Below are 25,769 nucleotides of genomic sequence, written 5' to 3'. Positions count from 1 at the left end.
CTCATAGTCTGGAAAGGCAGAGGAGGCAGAAGTATGTCCTGTAGCTCTTAATTACAAGGAAGCCAGGTTCTAGAGAGTTCTAGCAGTGGCCATCTGTATGTGCTGGGGGTCTCTGAAATCCATTTCTCTGTGAGGGCAGGGGAGATACTTTCTGAGAACTTTAAAGAGTTTGTGAGCAGGGTATTAAAGAAATGTGAAATGAAGAGTATAAAAGTCAGTGCAAGACTGGGGAACCTGATAAATCTCACGCTTTCGTTTGGGTGAGGGAACAGAGAGAGAACAGTGAGTGAGGGTTTGGGGAGAGGCCTAGAGCTGGGAAGGGCTGGAGGACAGCATGGGAAGGAAGTGACCTGCTGGGGGGAAAGCTGTGCCTCTACCTGTGCTGCTGCTTTGATGGAGGACCCTGCTTTCCATCACAGTCAGCCAGCCACTGGGCAAAGGCGGTGGCAGAGCCCGGAGGATGGCAGGCAGGCTGAACAGATGGTGCGGGGACAATGTGACTTGAGAGGACACTCCTCTAGCCATGCTGGAACCTGGAGTCAGGGCTTCTCATGGTTAGTGATGGGCATGGGCCACCCTGTCCACCTTCTCCGTGTGACTGGCCTCACCACTCACTCCAAATGTGAGGAGAAAGAGAAAGGCCCGGCCTAGAGCCTTCATTCCATCCAGGGCATGCATTCTCGGGGCTGAAAATTCATTCTTGTGTGTGGGGGAGTGCCGCAGTATGTAAACAGATACACACACACACACACACACACACACACACACACACACACACACACACAGAATATGAATGAATATCTGTGGTATTACATTTCATGGAAGAAGAGGACAATTAGGAAAAAAATCTCTTAAAAGGCTCCTTGAGGTGGGTGGGTGGGTGGTGATTAATGAAAAAATGGTGTTTGAGAAACGCCACCAAAGTAGGGCCTCTTGCCGCAAAGAACCGCCAGTGGCCCAGTCAGGGTCTTCCGGTGCATTAAGAAGCCCTAACCAGCAGCCTCCAAACTGCAAGGCTCGCTAGGCAGGTGTTGGTAGCTCCGTGCCTTCTTTCCACTGAGCCAGAAATTCCTACATCTCCCAGCCAGTTCCCTTCCTGTTTACGTCAATCTACAGTCTCCATGGCCACCAGTGAGCCAGTAGGCAAGCCCCAAGCCCTGGAGCCAGGACTTTAACCAGGAGATTAGAGCTAGCCTGGCCTGGCCTATCTTAACGAGGCAGGAAAGGGCAAAGGTTCTCTCCTGGGCAGACAAAACTGAGTAGTCCGCCTGATAAACATACCACGAGATACGAAGCTGCTTATACAAGAGCCCCATTTCACAGCTTAAATCTGAATATTTCTATCTTCTCTTATCAGCGCATATTCACATCATAAGGATGAGATCATATCCTTTCCAACTTCAACCTTCCAGCCTTCCCTAACCAGATCAGTTTAGGGCAACACGATGGACAGTGAGAATCCAGTTTTCTTATCATTATTGTGTAAGTGCTGCTGATTTTTATTCTAAATAAATCTGTAGGGAACATAGACTACTCGTTATGTCATAAATGTCCATGACTTTGGCTTCAACTATTAGCCACCTTAATTTATTACATTTTAATTTCAATTATTTGGCTGAGATAGTCTGCTTTTAAAATACTCTGCCTAAAAGAAAGCAAATATTTTCTGCCTTAATATATTTCAAATGATCACTATTTCTTATCGATCCGAAACCACATGTAACAAAGTTTTGATGTGATTTTTGTCTTTTAAACAGCCATAATGTTTTCCTTGGCTCTACAGTTTATTAGCAATTTGACTTTTTAAAAAAACAGCTTGATTGAGATATAATTCATATGCCAAATAATCCGCCCATTTAAAGTATACAGTTCAGTGTTCTTTAGTATATTCACAGGGTTGAGCAACCATCACCACAGTCCAATTTTAGGAAATTTCATCCCCCCTAAAAGAAACCTCGGACCCATTAACAGTTACTCCTCATTCCTCCCCACTCCCCCCAGGCCTAGGAACCACTAATCTACTTTCTGTCTCTGCAGATTTGTTAAATAGGCACACATTTTGAGCAAAATCATTTCCTATTCTAATTCCATAATTAACCAACAGCTTATTTTCCCATAATTAACCAATAATTTAATCATAATTAACCAATTAGATTCTTATTGAATCTCTTGATTTTAGCTGCCACTTTGTGTGAAAAGTGAAGTTGATGTTGGCCTAGTGGGAACTGTTTTCTGTGTTACTAAAACTGCATTCCCAGTAAGCACTAAGGCACAGATTTAGCTTCCTTCCTGCCCAGATATGTTCACTCAACAGTCTGCAAAGCTTTAAAGTTAAGTTACAAATGCACCAGGAGCTTGGTGTTTAAAGAATTCCTATGGTGAAGTTGTTTGTAAAGCCTAACCTCTGAGGGAAAATCCACCCACATTCTTCTCAAGCACAGACACATTAACTGGTCTGTTTTAAAATCTCAGTTTCTATAGATTTGGTTTGCTTGAGGGATTTTCTTTTTGGGCCTCTCTGCAATGACTAGTATGTGGCAATGAACACTCGCTTCCTTGCTGAAGGTCATGACTCCCTTGCACAGGGCTGAAATGGGTAGTTTCAGTACAGACCCTTTCACTGCTAGTGTGTGACAAGTTCTGGGCACGAGAGTACAGTGTCCACATACACAGTACATCCTTACTCACCATCACTAAGCTTTCCATAGAAAATAGCATGTCTGAAAATGAATACATCTTCCTAGCCCCTTGTAGCCACCATTCAGGCAATGGTTTTCCTCTCTTAGCACCAAATAAATTGGTAGGCTGAAACGGCAGAATCTTAGACACATCCACTAAGGTGATGAATCAGTCATTATAGAGACAAAAAGGTGGATCTGGCCAAAGGAATGATAAATACAGGCCTTTCTCCAACTCTCTGCCCTGACATAATGCTCAGACTACCAGAATCCTGTCTGCGGAATGACATGACTTTCACTTTCCACATTTTTTAGTACTTTCTAGTTTACAGAGCATATCTGTAGATGTGACTCACTTTGAATCTCATTACAATTCTGTGAGGTAGGTAAGGGTGGGTCTTTCATTTTCCAGATGAGAAACCAAGTGTAAGAACTTGCTCAAGGTCAAATGGCTAGGTGGCAGAACCGGGATGTCTCAGTGGAAGGCCAGTCTCTCTTAAAGCGGTCCCCCGGAGAGGCCATACATGTACTCCAACTTTGCTCAAAAACTTCTGGAAACTTGTTCTTCGGAATGCCTTAAAAATCAGTAGCACATCTTTGAATATCCTCAATGAAGGCAATATTTCATCTTCTAAGTCAGTGGTTCTCAAACTAGATTGTACCTCAGAATTGCCTGGAGGGCTTGTTAAAAAATGCACATTGCTGGGCTCCACTCCCAAAGTTTCTGATCCATTAAATCTGGGGTGGGGCCCAGGATTTGTGTTTCTAAAGAGTTCCCAGGTGATCTTGATGTTACTGGTCCCTGGCCACACTTTGAGAACCACTATCCTAAGAAATTTATTTCTGGAAAGAGTGAATCATTTAAAACCATCTAGTGATTAAGGTGGGGAGATCAAGCTAGGAAATTCCACCAGTGGCCAAAACAATGGGTGACTATCAAGAACAACACTGGCTTTGGGGGAAATCTGCATAAAGGGCTCCAAAAAGGTTCTGAATAATGGCAGTTGATCAGACTAATCCCTTTGGATGCATGCTCAAGAATGCTTTTCCTGAGTGTTTCGGAACACCTTGTGCAGTTGTACATGTGTGAGATGTTCATTATCAACCTTTTGTTTTCCAGCCTTAGAAAAACAAAAGAAACCATGTAGGTGACATCCACATTACAGAGAATCAATACTAAGGAAGGATTAATAGCTATTTACAGCAGCTGAACTAGTCAGACTGGTAGAGTGGGGTCCTTTCTATGCGGCAAACATGATGGGTGTGGAAGATGAGGGGAAAATTTTGACTCTTCCTACCCTGACTTTTCTGTTGAGAATAGAATGGAAAAAGTGAAGAGATCTAATTTTGGATGCCAAAGATAAACATGCAACATTTTATGGGGAAAAAAATTCTAGCAGAAAAGAAAAATGAACTACATTAGGTACTTAAGCTGGGAGTCAATCCTTCATGTCACAGTAGGGAAGAAAGAGGTGGAGAAATGCCTAAATATTGGTTCTAATTTTATTTTCAATTTTACATTACATTAAACTCTCCGTGTACTCCTTTAATTTATAGCAACTGCTGACACAAATTGGTGTGCCTTCTCTTCTTTGACATCACTATTTCTCTTGAATTATGCATTTCCATCTGGAATGAGGTTTATGGGGCCAAAGCCTTCTTTCATTTAGATGGATGAAAACAGAGAGGGATCAATGGGGAGTTGAGTGCAAAGTCAAAGTAAGGTTGGGAGATATATGTTCAAGGCAGCATATTACTGCCCCAAAAGATTGTAAGGGGTATTAAAAGATGACTCTGGTCTTCCAATTTTCAACATATTGATTAAAATTCAACTACTAAAGAACAAGAAAAACTCTACCAACCTTCATCCCAGAACTGCTAGATTTTTTATTTATTGGTACCCTACTAGTATTTAATAACAATTTGCAAGAGTACAGTGATCATAATAACTGCATCACCTTGATTTGATCTAAAATTGAATCAAAGGCAAAAGAAGTTGCCAGCCTGATGGCACGTTTCACCTATCCCGGCCTCGCCACCTGAATGTACATGGTTGAGGTGTTCTACCTCAGAGCTTAGCACAATGAACTGGTCTGGCTCCATTATTGGTGACAAATTCCTGGTCTAAGTCAGCCAGTGGTCCATACTGACAGGTCATTTGCTGGCTCCATCTGGGGCCCAACTCAGTGTCTCAGAGTCCATTCTCAGCTTCTGGTTTTTGATGGGTTCTGGGTTGGCCAGTCACACCAGTATTGAAATGGACATTCTGATGAAGCTGTTTTGAGCTAGTTTTATCCTATAAGCAATCCTCAGCCATTTCTGAAAACCCTCCATTTTTAATCTTTACCCATCACCCACTCCATCCCAAGAGTGGGAATTGGGAGTATACTGTGAAAGTCTTTGCTCTATACATTGCTTGATAGTTTAGAAAAGAGAATTTTATGTTTTAGTGATAATAATTTCATGTGAAAAATGTTCCTGAGTCAATATGGCCTCATGAAAGCAGCAGATCATGTTCTCTGGCTGAAAATGGCGATGCCCAGTAGCTATGTCATGATGTCACTTCCTCTCCAGCAGAGCCCTAGTTTGACAGTGGCCGGCCAGCCTGAAGAACTTGTGAGGGTCTATTGTTGGCCCTGCTCTAGCAACCTGGGAGTGGGTGGGCCAGGAGCCCAGGAGCCCAGCGGGCTGCCTCGGTGCCTGTTCAGGGGCAGGGCCGGCATGCGCTCAGCACGCTAGCCACACAGAATGGCCTGTGGAGACTTAAGACTGGTTAAAAACCCCATTCTGCCCAAAATGTCTGTGGTGTATTAATTTATTCTATAATTTAAAGAATTCCATTATTAATGAAAGAGAAGTAGAATCCTGAGTATGAGCTAAAACTGGAATAAAAAAGGCCCATTCTTCAGGCGCTATTAATGGAAGCTTTGTATATAAATAACTTTATATATTGGTGAATAAATGGCACTTAAAACTAAAATGTCTGTTAGTGATTCACTGGGTTCTAAAGACTGCCCTTGCCTTCTGTGGTCAGCGATCTTTTTTCTTTGTGACTCCACTATTCTAGACAGAAAACAGTTAATCCAATATGATTTATTATCTCACGAAGATTCCACTAAAACATTTTCTGCCAAATGTTCATCTTCTAACAGCTGCTTTTTTATTTCAGTGAGAGGTACTTGAAATAAGATCATTGTTCTCTGTGAAAACTGCATGCTAAATAATACAGAGCTACCAGATTATTAAACAGCAAAGGCATCTGATAATATTAGCACCAACCACAGGTCCCACTTCTGCTGATGCACAACATTTTGAGTAATCAGTCATTGCACAATATTATATTTATATCCTTTTTGCTTGAGCTGTTAGGCCACAAAATCAGCAGGCAGTTGCTGTTATAAAAGGGTTCTCTAGGTTATTTATAATGTTTCTGCTTCCTTACAGTTGCTGCTTCACTCTTGGGTCTTGGGCCAGGTCTACACTGTGAAGACGAAGGAAGGAACTGAGCAATTGTTCTGCTAATCTAACTGCTGAAAGCTGGTGGGGATGATTCACAGCACACTGTGTGTGCCTTGGCTGGAATACCTGGTATTTTTGTCTACACAACCCAAATTCATCACATGCTGGCTGATTTGTCATTTCATCAGGGGGAGAGTGTGTAGTTTCGTGAAGGCTGTGTCTCTATCAGGAGTAAGCTAGTGTCTAGGGCACAGGTGGTAGGGCGAGATATCTGAACTAGCGCTATGTTGCAAAAGAGTTTCCTTCAAATGTTATTTACTTTACATGAGGGGTAAGTTTCTGCTCCAGATGTTTCTCTGTTGCATAGATTAGTGCTTCCCCCAAATGGTGGCAGGCAGCCCGGCATGCCCAATAGAAGGGCACATAGGAATCATGAGGGTATTTCATTTCATTTTCTTTTTTGTAAATTACACAGGCATCTTCCTGTTCCACCTGCAGAGAATAACTGATGATGTGAACTGTTTCTAATGGGAGTAGGTCTTAGCTCTTAGGTGAGTCAGGGCTCAAAAAGATGCTGAAAACCATGGAGACTGATAGAATGAGCTATTTGTTTTGACTATGAAATAAGCATCTAACTTAGGCTCCCCCGCCAATTTTTTAAAAAAGGAAATGGACTGCCATTATGTCCTGAATTCTTTTATTTTGGTGGGGGTGGGGTGGGGTGTCTTCTGAATTCTTAAGAATTCTTAAAGCCACTTCTCCACATCCCTGTTGCCACATTCCCAGTCCAGGCTGCCATAATCTCTCAGATCAATGTAACATCTTTTTTTTTTTAACATCTTTATTGGAGTATAATTGCTTTACAATGGTGTGTTAGTTTCTGCTGTATAACAAAGTGAATCAGTTATACATATACATATGTCCCCATATCCCCTCCCTCTTGCGTCTCCCTATCCCACCCCTCTAGGTGGTCACAGAACACGGAGCTGATCTCCCTGTGCTATTTGGCTGTTTCCCACTAGCTATCTGTTTCAATGTAACAGTCTCTGGATGGTTCTTCCTGCCTCCAGTATTATGATCTCCAATTTATTCTTCACACAGCAGCCATGTTAATCTTTTATAAAGTATAGATCTGATCAAATCTGTCCCTTGCTTAACCTCTTATCAGTGGCTCCCCACTGCCCGCAGGAGAAAGTGCAAATTCCCAGGAGTGGCAAACGAAGCCCTTCACGACCCATCCCTGTTCCAGCTGTACCTCATCCTTTCCCACTCTTCCCGTACTCTAAGCTCTTTCCAATCAGAACTAATTGAAAAGGTACAAACATGACCTGCTGTCTTGCCTCTGGCCTTTTCATGAGCTCCTGCCTCTGCCTGGGTTACTCTTCACTAAGGGGAAGACAGCCTTCAGCTCATCTCCTTCCCTGGCCCTCGAAGCAGGTCCGCTGGGCTCCTCGGGCCAGGTGGACCCCTCAGCTGCTCCTCGGGAGCATCCCTGTCACGGCACTTCTCATTCTGTGTGGGCTACATACCCTTCTAGACGGAAGCTCTTTGGGGCCAGGGTCTGTCTTATCACACCAGCATGTCCCTACCACGCAGAAAATTCAGGTCAAGTGTGAAGAAATGAGTGCACAGTGGGGTGCCCCTCACCCCTTTTGCCATAATTTTCCACAGGAGTCTTTTCCATTTCTTAAAGAACTGTTTTCAGTTCTAGAGGGCACTTTTGCTTCATCAGCCCTGGAACTACAAGAATAAAGTGCCAGGCAGCCCCAGGATCCTGACTATGAAGAAACCCTATTTAGGCTTCTCTCTCTAGTAGTTTTTTTAAAAAAAATACATTTATACATTTATTTATTTTGGGCTGCATTGGGTCTTCATTGCTGTGCGCGGGCTTTCTCTGGTTGCAGCGAGTAGGAGCTACTCTTTGTTGTAGTGCACAGGCTTCTCATTGTGGTGGCTTCTCTTGTTGCAGAGCACAGGCTCTTAGGTGCGCGGGTGTCAGTAGTTGTGGCACGCGGGCTCAGTAGTTGCGGCACGCGGGCTCAGTAGTTGTGGCTCACGGGCTCAGTAGTTGTGGCTCATGGGCTCTAGAGCACAGACTCAGTAGTTGTGGTGCATGGGCTTAGTTGCTCCACAGCATGTGGGATCTTCCCAGACCAGGGCTCGAACCCTTGTCCCCTGCACTGGCAGGTGGATTCTTAACCATTGCGCCACCAGGGAAGCCCCTCTAGTAATTTTAAAAGATATAAGATATGGAAAACAGAAGGTCTAAAATATACCTTATAGGAGTTCCAGAAGGAGAGGATTGAGAAAATAGAGGAGAGGTAGTAATAAAAGAGAGAATGGTTGAGGATTTTTCAGAATTGATGAAAAACACAAATACTGAGATTCAAGAGGAAGAAAGAGTCATGAGCAGTATAAATAAGAATAAATTCAGATCTGAATTCACTGCAGTAAAACTTCAGAATGGCAAAGATCAAGAGAAATTCTTACAAAATATTACTATTCTTCTGTCCAAACGTGTTTCTAATTACATTCCCACATGCTAAACCTAAAAGTTGAAGTCTCAGTAAAGAGGATTTTCCTAACTGGGAACAGGACAGTCATAGGGAAGTCATCTAGCAAATGTAACCATGATCTTCCTTTTCCCAGTTTTGGTTTGTTTTGACCAAGGATGGAAAAGGATATAAAACTTCCTGTTTTTTTTTTTTTTTTTTTTTTTTTTGCGGTATGCGGGCCTCTCACTGCTGTGGCCTCTCCCGTTACGGAGCACAGGCTCCGGATGCGCAGGCTCAGCGGCCATGGCTCACGGGCCTAGCCGCTCCGCGGCATGTGGGATCCTCCTGGACCAGGGCACGAACCCGTGTCCCCTGCATCGGCAGGTGGACTCTCAACCACTGTGCCACCAGGGAAGCCCCAAACTTCCTGTTTTTAGAGGATCTTTTAGGAAGATGTACTTCACCTAACTTCTGGTCCCAAATCACATAGCTTTTTCAGGGGTTGTCCCATCATATGGCACCCTCCTGTAGATTTTAAAGGAATGCAAGTAGGAGGAGGAAAGTGAGAGTGACTAGTTAGCCCTTTAAACTCTGTCCCCCTGTTGTACATTTACTCACCCACATATGCACACACGAACACATGGCATTCATGCCACTCATAGATCATTCACATGGAGCACACATTATCCACATTGAAAATACACAAAGTACACACACCACTAACCTAACACACACATACTCATACTTTCACGCAAAGGGCAGGCAGATGTTCAGCAAGCTATGACCCACACAGCTGTTTTCTCACTTCCTTGTCCACCTCTATCAGCAGCAATGGGCACTGAGGGCAGCGGGCAAGGCTCTAACTCACGGGGCTCTACACTTTGGCTCCAAACGTTTTTTCACCTCCATATAATTCTAGGCCTACCCAAGAACCATCTTCATGCAATGGAAACCACTTAGGAGACCTACAGTACAGTCCTGGCAGCTCTGCTCCTGAGGACACTATTGCAGCATCCTAGGAAGATGGGCAAGGAGTAGACTACCAGCTCACTGCCATGTCATCACACTGATGTCCAGGACACTGAAGGAGTGGGAAGAAGAGGAGCTTAAGCGTAGGAAGCTCAGAAGTCTTAACTGTAGATGGGTAAGCAATCTCCCACAACCTCATACCATCCCTTCTTACTGGGAGAGGGACTGTTTCCTGTGCCTTCTAGGCCTACAGAACACTCTAAATCTAGATTTTGCTCTCCTGACGTTTGCTAAGGTTTTTTTTTTGGCTGCGTTGGGTCTTTGTTGCTGCGCGTGAACTTCCTCTAGTTGCAGCAAGCGGGGGCTACTCTTAATTGCAGTGTGTGGGCTTCTCATTGCAGTGCCTTCTCTTGCCATGGAGCACGGGCTCTAGGCACATGGGCTCAGTAGTTGTGGCTCGTGGGCTCTAGAGTGCAGGCTCAGTAGTTGTGGCACATGAACATAGCTGCTCCACAGCATGTGGGAATCTTCCTGGAGCAGGGCTCGAACCTGAGTCCCCTGCATTGGCAGGCGGATTCTTTACTGCGCCACCAGGGAAGTCTCTAGCTAAGGTTTTAACAGTTGTTTTTTCCTCTCCATCCTCCCTCCACCCCCACGCCCCCCTTCTCCCCTCCCATTGCTCTTCTTTTGGTCTCTGGCCATTATGAGTTCTGAAGCAGGGCCAGGTCCCCTTGGGAGCCCCTAATATGCCCGGCACTAGGCAGATATACATGCAAGTCCAGTTCTGGCCATGGGACGGTACTTAAGGAAAACGGAAAAAAAACAGTCTTGTATCTGGCCCTGCTTCAGTTCCTCAAAGTGAAGATGACATTTCTGGTAAGCAGTTACAATTAGATTTTTAGAGCCCTGGGTTTTCAAATAATCACATGCAGGATTAAGAAAGATAATTTAAAATGTTTAATTCTGCCTGATTAGCTGGTAATTGAGGTGATCTGCTAATGTGGAAGTAATGTAATAGAGTTAATATGCCCCCCGGCATGACAGATGTCTTGTGCCTTGTCGATCAGTCTCTTTAGCAATTACCTTGTCCTCTGTCCTTTTTTTTTTTTTTTTTGATAGTCAGTGAACTTCTTTTTGTCATCGTCATCCTTTCTGGCAGCCAGAGTCAGCAGACCTTGCACAGACATCATGCCCATTTACTGGTATCATTCCTAAGTTTTAGATGGCTATTTCAGGGCTTCCCTGGTGGTGCAGTGGTTAAGAATCCGCCTGCCAATGCAGGGGACACGGGTTCGAGCCCTGGTCCGGGAAGATCCCACATGCCGCGGAGCAACTAAGCCCGTGCGCCACAACTACTGAGCCTGCGCTCTAGAGCCCACGAGCCACAACTACTGAGCCCGCGTGCCACAACTACTGAAGCCTGTGCACCTAGAGCCTGTGCTCGGCAACAAGAGAAGCCACTGCAATGAGAAGCCCATGCACTGCAATAAAGAGTACCCCTGCTCGCCACAACTAGAGAAAGCCCATGTGCAGCAACGAAGACCCAATGCAGCCAAAAAAAAAAAAAAAAGACGGCTATTTCAGAGCCTCATTTGGATATGGATTTTCTTTATTCTATGATGCCAATTTCAGAGGTGTCATTTACCCTCTGTAAGTTTTCTTTTCTTTTTTTTTTTTTCTGGCCTCGCCTTTCTATGACTCCAGGGAAAACAATCCTAGGATATGTTTTAAAATGGGAAACTGGGTAAAAGTGCCTATGTGACCCTTTGTAATCCAAAGCTTCCTCCCCCAATCCTGCTCTGTCCCTAGGCAGTCACTGGCTTGCTTCTGTTCATTATAGATAAATTTGTGTTTCCTAGACTTTTATATAAATGGAATCATGATATACGTACTCTTTATTGTCTGGCTTCTTCTGCTCGGTGTAATTATTTTGAATTCATCTATTTTATTGCTGTATAAATAGTTAATTCCTTTTTATTGTTGAGTAGTGTTCCATTGTACGGACATAGCACAATTGTTTTATCCATTCACTTGGATGGACATTTAGGTTATTTTTTGTTCTACAAATTAACTATTTGTAAATATTACAAATAAAAATACTGTGAACAACTGTTAAAAAAAATGGAAAACTGGGTAATTATTTTGTTTGCAAATCATTAAAAAAGAGCATTTGTATCTGAGATTGATTGTTTCCCTTGGCACATTCAGTGTGGCACTGAAGGACTATAAGGAATCCTGTAGATCTTCCAGTGCCCTGAGAACACTGGAGCTCAGTGAGGCTAAGTGACTGTAACACACATACTAGTTATTTTCCCAGAAGGAACTGGAACTCTTCGTTATTTCAGGAGGACCTGTTATTATATGCCAAGCACTGTATTAAGCATTGGGGTTGCCCAAAAATAACTCTCTGAGCTGGACCTTGAGGATGGGTAGGAGTTTGCTAGGCAGCGAAAGAGTAGTGTTTTTTCTTTCCTTAAACTGGAGAACTAGTTTGGGAAGATCAAAAAAAGAATTACATTTTCCTTAGCCTCTCTAGTTAGCGGTTCAGACCCTTACTTAAAGAAGTTTAATGAAAAGATATTTTTGTTACAGACTCTAGGAGTGGTGCACCTCTCTTCCTTGATCATTCAAAGACAAGAATGAATGAAGTGATCTGTGCCTGAACCTTTGGTATCTGGCCTGGCACCATCCCGCCACATTGCCACCCGTGCAGTCCTGCTCCTTGCCCTGTACAGGAAGGTGCTGGAGTTGAATGGCAGTGGGACCTGGGTTTCTCTCCAGTAATGTACAGAGCCAAGGTCATATCCACCCTGTGTGATGGTGAGTAGTGCAAGCTCCTGGTACGTGCTACCTGGTTATGCCACCGCCCCACCTCCCCACAGATATCCAGGTAAAGTGAACATTTAGGCACATGGGGACCTACTAATGAGCGCTAAGATGTACTGAGTGCTTACATGAGCCAGGCACTGTTCTTAGACTATATATGAGTTACTGCATTTAAGTGAGGCTGCACTGTACTGCACAAAGCAAGAGTGGAAGCTTCTGAAAATCTAGAGAAATGGAGCAACTTACAGAAGCCTATAGCATGACAAGTGGCAAGGAGTCAGTGCTGGAATGCCAAATAGAAGAGACTGGACGCTAGGCAGACTGCCACCAAATCAAGAGGGTGTGGTAAGGAGGACACGGATGTCAGGGTCAGGCAGACAGGCAGACAGACCTAGAACCAATTCCTGGCTCTGCCGATTTACCAGCTGGATGACTCTGGGCAGGTTGTTTACCTTTGCAGGTATAACTTCCTCCTCTCTAAAGTGGGCATTAGCCTGTCTTGCAGGGTTGTTCTGAGTGTGTGAGAAAATGCATAAAGAGTCCAGCACAATGCCTGGCCTAGAGTAGTGCCCTGCTTTTCATTATTAGCCAAAGGATCCTTATGTCCCCAAGAATCTGTAAGAATCAAGGAATTTCAGAGGTTGAAGACGACTCAGAGATCACCCACTCCAGACACATCATGTTTGGATGCACAACCTGAGCCCCAGACATAATGAGTCATTTGCCCCAAACTGTCTGCTAGTTATTAGTTAAATCAGGATTAGAACCCAGGACATCATCTGCCCTTAGCCACCAGGACCAATGATTACAGTTGAACCATACGAAAAACTCTTGAGATATTTCACTAAAAAGGTGATTTAGGCTGATCCTGTTAGTTTGCCTCAGCTTATTTTCTCACAGAACAGCTGATTTTCCAGCATTCACTTTAGGTCACTTCTGAAGCATGCTGATTTGCTTTCTTGCATATGTTAGTCTACTTGGGCCACCATAACAAAATACCACAGACTAGGTGGCTTAAACAACAGAAATGTATTCCTCACAGTTCTGGAGGCTAGAAGTCCAAGATCGAGGTGCTGGCAAGATAAGTTTCATTCTGAGGCCTCTTCTCCTGGCTTGCAGGAGGCCTCCGCCTTGCTATGTGCTCCCATGAACTTTTTGAATGCACATACAGAGAGACTGAACTCTCTGCTGTCTCTTCTTATAAGGACGCTAATCCTATTGGGATCAGGGCTTCACCCTTATAACCTCATTTAATCTTAATTACCTCCTTATAGGTCCTATCTCCAAATACAGTAACTTTGGGGGTTAGGGCTTCAACATATAACTTTTAGGGGGAGCACAATTCAGTCCAAGGGCTTGTGTTACATATGTTCCTCCATCCCTCATGAGCCCTTCCATTCAGGTCTGTTTCAAATCAGAGGTATATGTACGATGAAGTACATGAAATATTAAGTACCTCAACATGAGGCATCTCCTACAGCCTGGCCCCTTTTATAGCTCCTCCAGGTCATTCATTAGCCAAAGATAAAGAAATGTGGCAAAGCCAAAGTCTAGATCATTCATTCTGTTATCAGTTGAGAGAATGAGGGTTTAAGAGTTAAACCGAGATATATCAACAGACTCATTCAGAAAGAAAACTTGAACGTGAGTGAAGTTTCTCTGAAGACCTGCCGTGCATTTGAGTGATGAACAGAAACAGTGCAGCTTTGACATTTATTCTGATATTTCCAAAGGAAACTGTATAAAATAACATGTTTTTGAGGGAAATTTTTTCTTTAGAAAGATTAAGAAAAAAACTGTCAAAAGTGTGTAGTGAAATATCCAGATTTACAGAGGCTGAAGTGCTGTGGATCTGAAAGCCATGTGGATCTATTTCTTTGGCATCAGGACTCTCCATTCAGAGGTCATCCTAAGTCAAAGGGCTACTCAGCCTCCACATATAGAGGTTTGGGAAAGCTTGAGAGGTTCTTTATGAGATCAAGAGTGAACAGTGGCTAATTTGGCTCCTTTGTGAAAATAATGCCCAGTTTGCCCTTTGAGAAAGGATATCACCTATCTTACTTGCTAGATGTGGCTCCAAATAGTTTTTTGCTATGTCCCCAAATCATCTTTACTCCAAATTTCAAAGTAATACGTGAAAAATACAGGTTTATGGAAAAATGCAAACAATTCAGAAGAATATGGAGCAGAATGCAGAGGTCCTCCTTTTCAACACTTTCCTATCCCCCATCCTGTTCCCCTTCCCATGAGTAATGGGAAAGTTTGGTGGTTTTGTTTGTTTTGGATTTTAAATTATACTTTTACTTACAGATAGCTAGGCTTATTTTATTTTATTTTTAAATCAATGGTACCATACTATTATCATTTGACCTTCTCCTACTGATGATTATGTAGACCTGTCTAATCGATTTTTTGGTTATTACAAACAAAGCTGAAATAAACATTCTTGTACAAATATTTATATATGTGAATACTTCTGTAGGACAGATTCTTAGAAAGAGATATACTGGGTCAAAGGGAAAACGTATTTTAAAAATTGGTATTGTCAAATTACCTTCCAAAAACATTCTATGAATTTATACTCCCACCAGAACTATATGAGAGCATGTGTTTTTCCAATTTGTTTGGACTTTGACATTATTAGTCTTTATTTTTTGTTGACCTGATGGGCAATGAAGGGAATCTCACTGTTATTTTGATTTGCATATTCCTAATTTCTTGTAGGGTTGAACAGTGTCTCATTTCTTTATCTTTCGTATTTCTTCTTCAGTGAATTGCCTACTTACTTTATTCTAAGGAAATGTTTCATTTATTTTGGGGGATGTAGAGCCTTCCCATAATGACACACATTAATCCTCTGCTGTTGCAAATATTCAAGTTTGCTGTTAACAGATATTCCAAAGTACAGATATTCAAAATTATGCATAGAAAAATCTAGGTGGATTTACACTAAAATGTTAACAGTGGTTACATCTAAGTGATAGGATCATGAATATCTGACTTTTTTTTTTTTTGCGGTACATGGGCCTCTCACTGTTGTGGCCTCTCCCGTTGTGGAGCACAGGCTCCAGACGTGCAGGCTCAGCGGCCATGGCTCACGGGCCCAGCTGCTCCGCGGCATGTGGGATCTTCCCGGACCGAGGTACGAACCTGTGTCCCCTGCATCGGCAGGCGGACTCTCAACCACTGTGCCACCAGGGAGGCCCCGGACTTTTTTATACCTTTCTGTGTTGTCTGCTCTTTTCTCCTCTTGAACACTAACCATGTATTAATTTCATGAGTAGAAAGTAAAAAAAATAATAGAGTGACTGGTGGGGTAAAGGTGATGAAGGCTCTCAAAGCAATTCTAAAAGAGCATTTCGCAAGGTACTTTGAGTATTGGCAGTATCAGTATATACTTAATTCTCCTAAGTCAAAATTTGAAGGAAACAACAGTCACTTCTTGGATAATAAATTGATATGGAGATACAGTTAGTCTTATTATTTTATAGTTACCTCTTTAGCACCGAAGATTCTATCATTCTTTACCCACTGTATTTTATGGCCCAACCCTTTCTGAAGTATTGGCAATCAACAGTGAGGGGCACTCAAACATTTTGGCTATAACAGAAGCTTCTGGACAGAAATGTGCAAAATCTCTATTCAAGGACAAAATGGCTACTGAGCTACAAAGTCCCCTCAGCAACTCCACCAATTATTAACAAATGCAAGGAATGTACATGTTGATCAGAAAGAAGGAGGTGGGAGAAAGAAAGAATGGTTTGCTGGGGAACCACAGTTTAAGGAGCGTCACAAAGACTACCTCTGGCAGTGCCATGGGAGACCTGGTGAGTACTCAGTCCTCTCAGCAAGACTGTGGCTCAGCAGGAAACAGTGTCTGAGTTTGCCGGAGTTGAGAAACATCTTTTGAGAGCACCTAAATTCAATCGTTCTACTTACATCTGACAAAATTAGTTTGGCTTTCCAGTGGCCAGGTGGCTGGGGATGGGAAGAGGGTGTAGGCTGGGGGGAAGGTCACACCAAGATGCAAATAATGGCACTTCGGATGTTGGATGACTGAACTGTCATTCTGGATGGTACCTCAGAAGTGGATTAATGGGAGCCTATGCTTGTGAGCAGCCTGGATGGCAGAAGGCCAGACCCCAGGATGGGGGGAATACACCAAGGAGGAGTTACCTTGGAAAACTGTGGGTAATCCACCAGCCCCAGCAATCACCCTGCCCTCATGAGTGCTTCCACGCCAACTGGGACTGAAATGATTCCACTTCCTACTGGTGCAGTCTCTAGTTTGGAGCTGCTTCTCCAGCCCCAAGTTGTCCCTTGGGGACATCCATGCAGCTGGGCTGATGCTGCCTCATGCCTCACCAATAACCGTGAATACTACACGACTCAAATGCAATGGATAGAAAGAAAGAGGAATAAAAAATAGGGACAATGAGTCCCCCCTGCCCCTTGCCTTTGATTACTCTGGCTTTACATATCCTGAATTATGATGATTTATTACAAAGTGAGTGATTCTTGAGAAGACAGATTTAGCTTAGGGGCTGAATTCTTGAAATTAAGAGTGTCAGTGTAGACTTTAGGACTTAACCATTTACATGAGGAAATTTATAAATCAGGAATTTTACAGAGCTTATAGGCCAAGGATAATTAAGGTTACAATATATCACACTATCACAGTAATCCTAAAGTGTCACCATGCTTATATGTGTGTAACTCTGACTATGGAGCGAATATTCAGTGCAGTCATGGACACAAGAAGGCAAAGCCCCTGACCTTCAGGTTGCAAGGACTTGAGTGAGGACATGAGCGCCAGAGATGGGAGAAGAGACACATCTGTCATGTCTTCCAAACTGAGCCGAGGACATCTGCAGCTACTGCCACCATCTCACTTTAGTACAAGGGGAAAAACAGATGTAAAAATAGAGGCGATATATCCAACTATTAACACTGAGGCAAAACTGGATATAGCAGTCTGCAGAGGCACAGCGTAGAGCAGGCGATGGCTCCCGCTAGGGCAGGCTGTCTCCAGTGGACAACGTGCCAACTAACTAAAGGGGTTTCCACCATCCATGCCAGTATGATTGGCAAATAAAAACTGGCTATATTTAGGTTGCACAGCAGGATTGTTTTGTGAAGGTGTAACATCATAAGGGATGAGGAGGAGAAAAGAGAGAAGGTTACAAACTGCCTGAGAGCAAGTGACACCCTCCTGACAGGAAAGGGAAGGAGCCCATCTGTTGAGAAGAAAATGCCTCCCTGGGAGTTCCTCACTCACCAGGTGAATTAGCTCCTCTTTACCAGACTTATGAAGAAGCTGAACAGTTGTGTGCAGGACAGGCAAGAATTTTAATAATGAGTGCTGGACGAGAGGAGAAAGACAGCATGAAAAAGCTGAGGGAGACTACACCCAGAAAATAACTACCCTTGTTTCCTGTGTCACCTCGCTTCCACTGGGGGGATGTTAAGCGCCCAGTCAGTAGATTCAGTACAGCAATTAAGTAGAAGATTCTTTATCTAGAGAGTATCCACTCATTAGTGAAATGCCTTTTTGTTCTTTTTGTTTGTCCTTTGTCTTCTCAATTGAGATATCATACACATACCCTAAAATTCACCCTTAAAAAAGTGCACAATTCAGTGGTTCTGAGTATATCTACAAGGTTGTACAACCATCACAACTATCTAATTCTAGGACATTTTCATCAGCCCAAAGAGGAACCCTGTGTACATCAGCAGTCACTCCTCATTCTACCCTCTCTCCAGCCTCTGCTGTCAATTTACTTTCTGTTTCGATAGATTTACCTACTCTGGATATTTCATATAAATGGAAGCATACAGTATGTGGCCTTTTATATCCGACTTCTTTCACCTAGTGTAATGTTTTGGATGTTCATCCATGCCGTATCATGCATCAGTATTCCTTTTTATGGCTGAATAATGTTCTATCATATGTATATACCACAATTTGTTTCTCCATTTATCTGTTGATGAAAATTTGGTTTGTTTTCAATTTGGGGCTATTATGAATAATGCTGTGTGAACATTTGTGTATAAGGTTTTGTGTAACATATGTTTTTTTAATTTCTCTTGGCTATATACCTGGAAGTAGAAGTGCTGAGTCTGTTGTAACTCTAAATTTAACTTTTTGAAGCACTTCCAGAGCATTTTCCAAAGTGGCTGTACCATCTTACATTCCTATCAGCAGTGTTTGATGGTTCTGATTTCTCCACATCCTAGTCAACAGTATCTGTTTTTGATTATAGCCATTCTAGTGGGTGTGAACTGGTATCTCATTGTGTTTTGCCTTAAAAAAAAAATCGAAGCCATCTGTATTCATAGTTTAAAAAGACAAAGCTTAAAGTGTAAATGGCCCATCCCTCTCCACTCCTATTTCTATGAGGCAAATACTTTAAATTCTTTTACTGGTTTCTTCTGATTTTATCTTCTATTTCTGGTAGTATGCTTATACTGTTGTCTTTTAAAAAAATCTGTTTTAGGTATTATCTCTTGAATTCCAACAATGGAAGATGAGCGTTTAATTCTCTTATCTTCCCCTATGTGCACACAAATACACACTCACTTTATCTTTCCATTTTCACAGTATGATTATAATCTCTATTTTTGGTTAAATCAATAATTGGCACTTACATTGTTATGACTATGCATTCATAGCCATGTGGTGTACAAAATTTATATTTACTTAACCATACCTTTTCCCCTTAGATTCCAGATGACCTAGAGGAAAAAATTTGCTTTTTTTAAAAATTTCCTCAGTTTTCTACATATTAATTACTACTTCATCTTCAAATTCTACAAGAGCTAAAAATCTTTGTGCATATTCAAACACACTGGATATCTGGATATTCCACTATTGCTTTCTTTTTCCTTTTTTCTTTTTTGTTTCCGGGAGACGTTCCTTCCAGAGCCCGCCATGCTCCTGCTCTTCTCTGAACTGACGGGGCACGGGCTTCCTGCATAGCTATTGTCCTGGAACTTTCCTTCATCGTCACTGACTTCTCTCTTAAGTTGCATCACCTGTTTCCTGGATCTCATATCTTCCTGTCTTAGTTTTATCCCAGTTTACAATAGCATATCTTCCAGTAGCTTCTTTATTCCTCTATTCCTCCATTACCGTCTTGTTTTTGTTAAATATTTTCTAGTGTACCATTTTAATCGTCTTGTTTCTTTTAGGTGTTTTTTTTTTTTTTGGTTCTTTTCTTAGTGATTGCACTGGTGATTCCAATTAACACCTTAATCTAGTTTAGATTAATACTAACTTAATTTCAATAGCATACAAAATTGTTTGTGGATGCTTTCATGCTACCACGGTAGAGCTGAGTATTTGTAGCAGAGCATGTATGCATATGGCCTGTAAAGCCTAAAACTTTACCATCTGGCCCTTTACAGAAAAAACCTGCTGATCCCGATCCAGCGTCCTGATCTTCCCGATCCCATTTTCTCTCTCCTGCCTCCAAGCATTAAGCAATCTGTTCTCTCTGAACTCTCACTGTGTTTCACCTTTCCTGAAACCTAGAAATTAACTGCAAGTGCTAAGGAACCAAATGAAAGAGCACAAAACTGTATCAGCAAAGTGTGAAAACCTCCTTGGTGCACATCGCTGTACATAAGATGCTCAAAGTTATAATCCATCATGATCTGTGAAATCCAATCCTTCAACATGAAATTACTGAGGATTATTACTACTGATTCAAATTTGAACAGTTCCAAGGCCAGTTTCTCCATCATTTAATCCTATGCCCAAGCAGTGCGTTTCTACATGAGTGTTCTGTGGTGGGCATGGGTGGTTTTACTCTGATCAGTATCCATTTCCCATCCTCTTATGAGAGTTCTTTGATTTTTATTTGACACTGGGGATGGGGGCATGATGTGAGGCACAGTGTGAGTAGGGTGCTGCCAGTGACCACCACCTGGAGGGCACCTGTCTGAGCTCAAAGCCCACCAAAAGGCAAGCAGAGCTGACAGAGAGAGCGTGAGCAAGTGAGTCTTCATGACACGGTTTAGCTTCTGCATTCTGCCGTACCTTCGAACCTTCCACTTATGTGCACCATATAAATCCCTTGTTCTGTGTAAGCCGTTTGAGTTGTGTTCCTGGTGCTTATGAGCAAAAGGAGTCGTGACTGACACAGACTTTGAAAGCAGAGGCTGAGCCACTTCTGGGCAGTCACAGAGGTCCAATAGCTTCATGAGGACCCTTCGTTTTATTTTTAGCAAAAGAAGAACAAACTCTTCTGCTTTAGTTCAGGACCTGGAATAGTTTTAGTCTAATGCAGGATTGACTTCAGAACTAATAAGGAATCTCTCAAATTCAGGTTACTGTCCTTGACAAAACAGAAAAACTAATGGTTTCAGAAATAAATAAATATGATGAGAATAACATCGCCAAGTATAATTTATCAAATTCCTGATAAAACACATTTTAAAAGGCAAGCAGGGGCTTCCCTGGTGGTGCAGTGGTTAAGAATCTGCCTGCCAATGCAGGAACACATGTTCGAGCCCTGGGCCGGGAAGATCCCATATGCCATGGAGCAACTAAACCTGTGTGCCACAACTACTGAAGCCCATGCGCCTAGAGCGCGTGCTTCACAACAAGAGAAGCCACCGCAGCAAGAAGCCCACGCACTGCAACGAAGAGTAGCCCCCCGCTCGCCTCAACTAGGGTAAGCCTGCATGCAGCAATGGAGACCCAACGCAGCCAAAATAAATAAGTAAGTAACTTAAAAAAAAAAAGACACACACACACACACACAAAGGCAATCAGGATGTAATTTCATGTAATAAAGCGTTCCTTGCACTTATCTATTTCAATGCATATTCTTAACTAAAACTTCATCAGATGCCCTTAGGCTTCTTTTTTTGATAAATGACCCACATTTTAAAGTCTTTTCTAAGCAAAGAAATAAACATATTTTATAAATAATAATATGTCAGTTTCTTATAGGTAAAAACTCTAAAATTTTTATTCTTCCTCAACTCTAATTTCTTGTCCTTGATGTTTACTTACTTTTCTAGTCTAGGCCATAAGCAAATAATTTTTACTTCCCCAGCTTTAGAGGAACCCTGAGCCTTTTTCTAACTTGTTTCCTTTTCATCCCTGCTCTGTAGCCGTGACTTGTCCACTTAACCTGCTTGTCCTTAACATAGCACCTCACACAAGTGTCTTAGTTTTGAACCTCCAGCTCTGCTACTTCCTTACATTAGGATCTAGAGCAAGTTTCTAAATCTGTAAAATGAGGATAATAATAGTACCTGCCTCATATGGTTGTTGTAAAGATTAAATGAGAGGTATGTGAAAGAGACACAGTAAGCACGTAGTAATGCTATTATTACTACAATATAATAACCAGTGGTCCTTGTGATTTCATTCCACACAAGAGGCTTGTAAGACCCAGCGATGTGTTTATTGTTTAAAATCTAGGCCCCATGAGGGCAGAGACTTTGTCTTGTTCATCACTATATATATGCACCTAATATATGACTGGCATATAATAGGTATTTAATAAATATTTAATGAATGAATGAATATAGGTAATATGGTTATAATTTTACTGATATTCCAATTTTATGGATGAGAAAACTGACTCAGAGAGGTTAAGTGACTTGTATAAAGTCCTACAGTGGGTTAGAAAAGGTTAAGATACAGTTCTCCTGCCTGATTGTCCGCTTCCCCCATATTACCTCTAAGGGCCTCTACCGCATGATCCAAAAATTCAGGTACAGTATCTTAGTTACTAAATGACGATTTTCAAGGGACAAAAAGGATTCTGAAATTGAAAAACCTACCGTAGTATCCACAGCCTTGACGTTCTCTGTGGGAATGTGCTTTGGGACAGGTTCTTTCTGTGACATCATCACACATCCTTCAGCACCTAAGGTGATGATTACAACCTGGCAGCCCCTTTCCATGAGCACCAACGCAGCCTTCCCAGCATCCGAGGGGCTACTGACCTCAAGGCTGGTCAGAATCTCAGCCTGAAATACATACAAAAAGAAAAGAAACTGTGGTGAGAATAAGTAACTGGGTCTGCTTCTAGATTAGATCTGTTTTTCTAGGCGATGTCTCCCTTCTTTTTCATAACAACCAATGCAGTGGGGAACTTTGGTAGATACTGGCTCAGGAAAATAAGTAAAATAAAACAATAATAACAATGACAACAAAAAAGCTATAAAAGACATTCTTGGGACAACTGGGGAAATTTGAATGTGGCCTGAACATCAGATGACAGTATAGAATTACTGATAATTTTCCTAGGTGTGATAATGGTATTGTGGTTCCTCTTAGGAGATGCAAGCTGAAGTATTTAGGGGTGAGGGATCATGCCTACAACTTTCAAATAATTCAACCAAAACAAAAATAAATACACACAGGGGAGAGGGGAAGCCAGTGCAGCAAAATGTTAACAACTTTTTTGGTGGAGAGGATATGAGTATTCACTGTATTGCCCATTCAGCTTTTCCTTATTTGTGATGATTTTCATAGTAAAGAGTAAGGAGGAACAAAGAGAGTTTTACAAAAGAAATAAGGGAAGTGAGGAGGGAGGAAAAGAAGAAAGGAAGGGGCCACTGCCAATGATTTTTGGTATAAATCATACCCATAAATTTCACACTTAAATTCTTTTAGGCTTCTCTTGGGCCATAATGCCTTTTGCATATTACTAGTTTGCAGACCACTCATTTCTTTTGTTTTGCTTGAGCAAATGGAAGCAGAGTAGGAGAGGCTCTGATATACAGCAGAAAAAGCAATGTGCTGATGTTCAGAGACCTCCACTACTCACTAACTCTGGAAACTTCCCCAAGTCACATAAAGTCTGTAAAATGTAGGGCTTGGACAGGATCAGTAGTTTCCTCCTAGAATATAAAAAATCCTCTGGATGAAGTAGGGGTGAGGGGCTGCAGCCCTGCTTCCTCATCCCCCAGGTACCCGCCCAGCATCTCCAGGGAACCTTTATGGTTCTGGGATTGGCAGCTGAAAATTCACTGGACTAGATGCATTATATGATACTTTTTGACTTAGAAAGCTTATAACCAAATTTTGTCTTTTCTCTAATACAGTTTAATCACATACTGTCTCTTCCTAAGAATGGGTATATCCCTTCCTGTGCTTGCTCTGAATGTGCCCAGACTAACCCTTCTTGGTGCCTGTAAATCATCCCACAGTGTCTGCTCATTCTTGGTGTCAGTCTTCCCAGGAGCATGTGTTTCGTTAACTTGACCATGTACCCCCCAGCCCCGCCCTTACCATCTTTTCCATAGACCCTCTCTTTCAGTCTGTGTGAGTTATACTGTGAGGCCACTTTCTTTTTTCTTTTTATAAGTTTTGCATTGATCTTCATTACTGGGATATTTGTGTTGAGTTGGATAGTTTATTTTCAGAAATATCAATTTCTTCTGGTTTTTAAAAACGTTTTAAACAGCTATTCTTTAATGAAAAATCTTGAACATGAAAAATAATGCACAAACACTCATGTACCTACCACCCACCTTTAATACATTTTACTTTATTAAATTTTACTTTATTTGCTTCCAGTAGTTTTCTTTAAAGAAGTTAAATGATATCTTCCATATATATTATTTAGCATTGTACTTTTCACCTTAACATTTTAAAATTTGTGTTGATATATGTAGCTTTCTAAAAAAACTGCACTGTATTCCATACTGCAGATATATGCTACAGTTTAAACAAAATCTGTTTTCTTTTTCATGGACACTTTGGTTTTTTCCATTTTCCCCTTTTACAAGCATGTAATCCTTTTTCCTCTGGCTATGTAAAAATATTTTTATCTTTATTAAACCCCTTGATTTTATGCAGTTCCACTAAAATGTATGTTAGCAGAAAGTTATATTTATTTATCTTATGTGGTACTTTTAACACACTTCTGATCTTTTGAGAGCTCATGCCTTTTCTCAGTTCTAGAAAACTCCTTGCAGTTTTCCCTCTAACATAGCTTCTCTTCAGTTCCCTCCGTTCTCTTCTTCCTTCATTCCAATTTGACACATGTTGAAGCCTCTCAGGCTGCTAACTTCCTCTTTAACAGTTAAAACTATTTTTCTTTCCATGCTATTTTCTAGGTGAATTGAGTTTTCTACCTCCAGGTGAATTGATCAAGATTCTCTTTCAGTTCATGTCTGATGTTTATCTTTCTAATGAGTGCTTTAACAATTTTTCAATGACTTTTTCATTTTCAGGACTTCTAATTGGTTGGTTTTCATATTCACAGACTGTTTTTCTGTTTTTCTTTCACAATTTCTTCTCCTTTTTTAAAGAATGAGAGTCTTAATCATACTTATTTTAAAGTCTTCTTGCATTGTTTTATTATTTGAATTTCATCTTGGGCAAATTTCTCTTCAGATTGTTGATTTTGCTGGATCTCTAGCAGCAGTACATTTCTTCATCTGCAGGCTCACTCTGCTCGCAGTGAGTTGGAGAGTCTGCACATTTCACTCCAATCAGGTTTATCCCTGCCTTTCTAGTGGTTTTACAGCTGCATCCACTAGGTCCCCAAGGGTCTCTAAACCAGAGCCAGGTGTTAGGTCGGCAACAGAGAGTTCCTGTTCTGGGGGGTACTGGTACTAACTGCCAATCCAGTCACTAAGTCATCAGTTGGCTTGGTTTTCTTCCTGATCAGAGGCAGGCTCTCTGTCCTCCTGTCTCTGCAGGTTGGGAGCTTTCTATATGTTATAGCCTCAAGCAGCAGGCATAGCAGCTTCTTCCACTCTTTTTCCTTAGCAGGGAAGCCTTAGCCCAGCATCTCTGGTTTCTAGCCTGGGCACTGCTCCAGTCTCCTATGAGTGGCACACTTGCAGTGCCCATTACCCATGGGAGGCAAACTTCCACACACCTATGCCAGCTTCTGGGACTGGAGTACAGCACACCCAAGGCTGGATCTCTGTGATTCTGTTCCATTTCTGATCTGTGGAGTTATTTATCTTGTTTTTGAGCTTGTGAGTATATTTTCATTGTCTCTTTTAGTATTTATATATCAATGGTTTGTGTGTGGCACAGAGGGAATATCTTAAAGCATGAATTTACATTGTTATCATGATTAGAAGTCATCTATGAGAATGTTAAGCTTTAAAAATTTTTCTTTTTTCTATTACGTTTTTTAAAATTAATTTTTATTGGAGTATAGTTGATTCACAATGCTGTGTTAGTTTCTGCTGTACAGTAAAGTGAATCAGCCACACATATACATATATCCACTATGTTTTAGATTCTATTCCCATATAGGTCATCACAGAGTATTGAGTAGAGTTCCCTTTGAGATCAATTTCCTTAAAGACCAGAGTTCATTCATTTATTCATTCATTCAATAAGCATTTACTA

At 41.8% G+C, this 25,769-nt stretch overlaps 2 protein-coding genes across 9 annotated transcripts in view; one reads left to right on the top strand and one right to left on the bottom strand.

Moving 5' to 3' along the window:
- RBKS (ribokinase) overlaps positions 1-25,769 on the bottom strand; it is a 75,683-nt gene that overhangs the window by 12,103 nt on the left and 37,811 nt on the right. For all 5 annotated transcript variants that reach the window (XM_030858072.3, XM_030858073.3, XM_070046865.1 and 2 more), the window contains one exon: positions 22,229-22,417. In XM_030858072.3, the coding sequence (XP_030713932.2) occupies positions 22,229-22,417 (189 nt within the window). The remainder of the gene's footprint in view (positions 1-22,228; positions 22,418-25,769) is intronic.
- The window catches only part of MRPL33 (mitochondrial ribosomal protein L33), a 64,542-nt gene that overhangs the window by 20,765 nt on the left and 18,008 nt on the right, over positions 1-25,769 (top strand). The window contains exons 5-7 of one of the 4 annotated variants that reach the window (XR_011377902.1): positions 6,123-6,266; positions 9,552-9,776; positions 12,194-12,421. Coding sequence is in view for 3 of the 4 variants with exons in the window: in XM_030858082.2 (XP_030713942.1) it covers positions 9,552-9,651 (100 nt within the window). In the remaining variant the exon portion in view is untranslated. Of the gene's footprint in view, positions 1-1,357; positions 1,452-6,122; positions 8,826-9,551; positions 11,169-12,193; positions 12,422-25,769 lie in introns of those variants that run through there. The other 3 variants (XM_030858082.2, XM_030858085.2, XM_060309519.1) reach the window with 3 other exon arrangements.

The sequence above is a fragment of the Globicephala melas genome, chromosome 12 (assembly GCF_963455315.2).
Source record: "Globicephala melas chromosome 12, mGloMel1.2, whole genome shotgun sequence".
Lineage (NCBI taxonomy): Eukaryota > Metazoa > Chordata > Mammalia > Artiodactyla > Delphinidae > Globicephala > Globicephala melas.
Note: the sequence above shows the minus strand (reverse complement) of the source record. Positions and strands in the feature narration are given on the sequence as shown.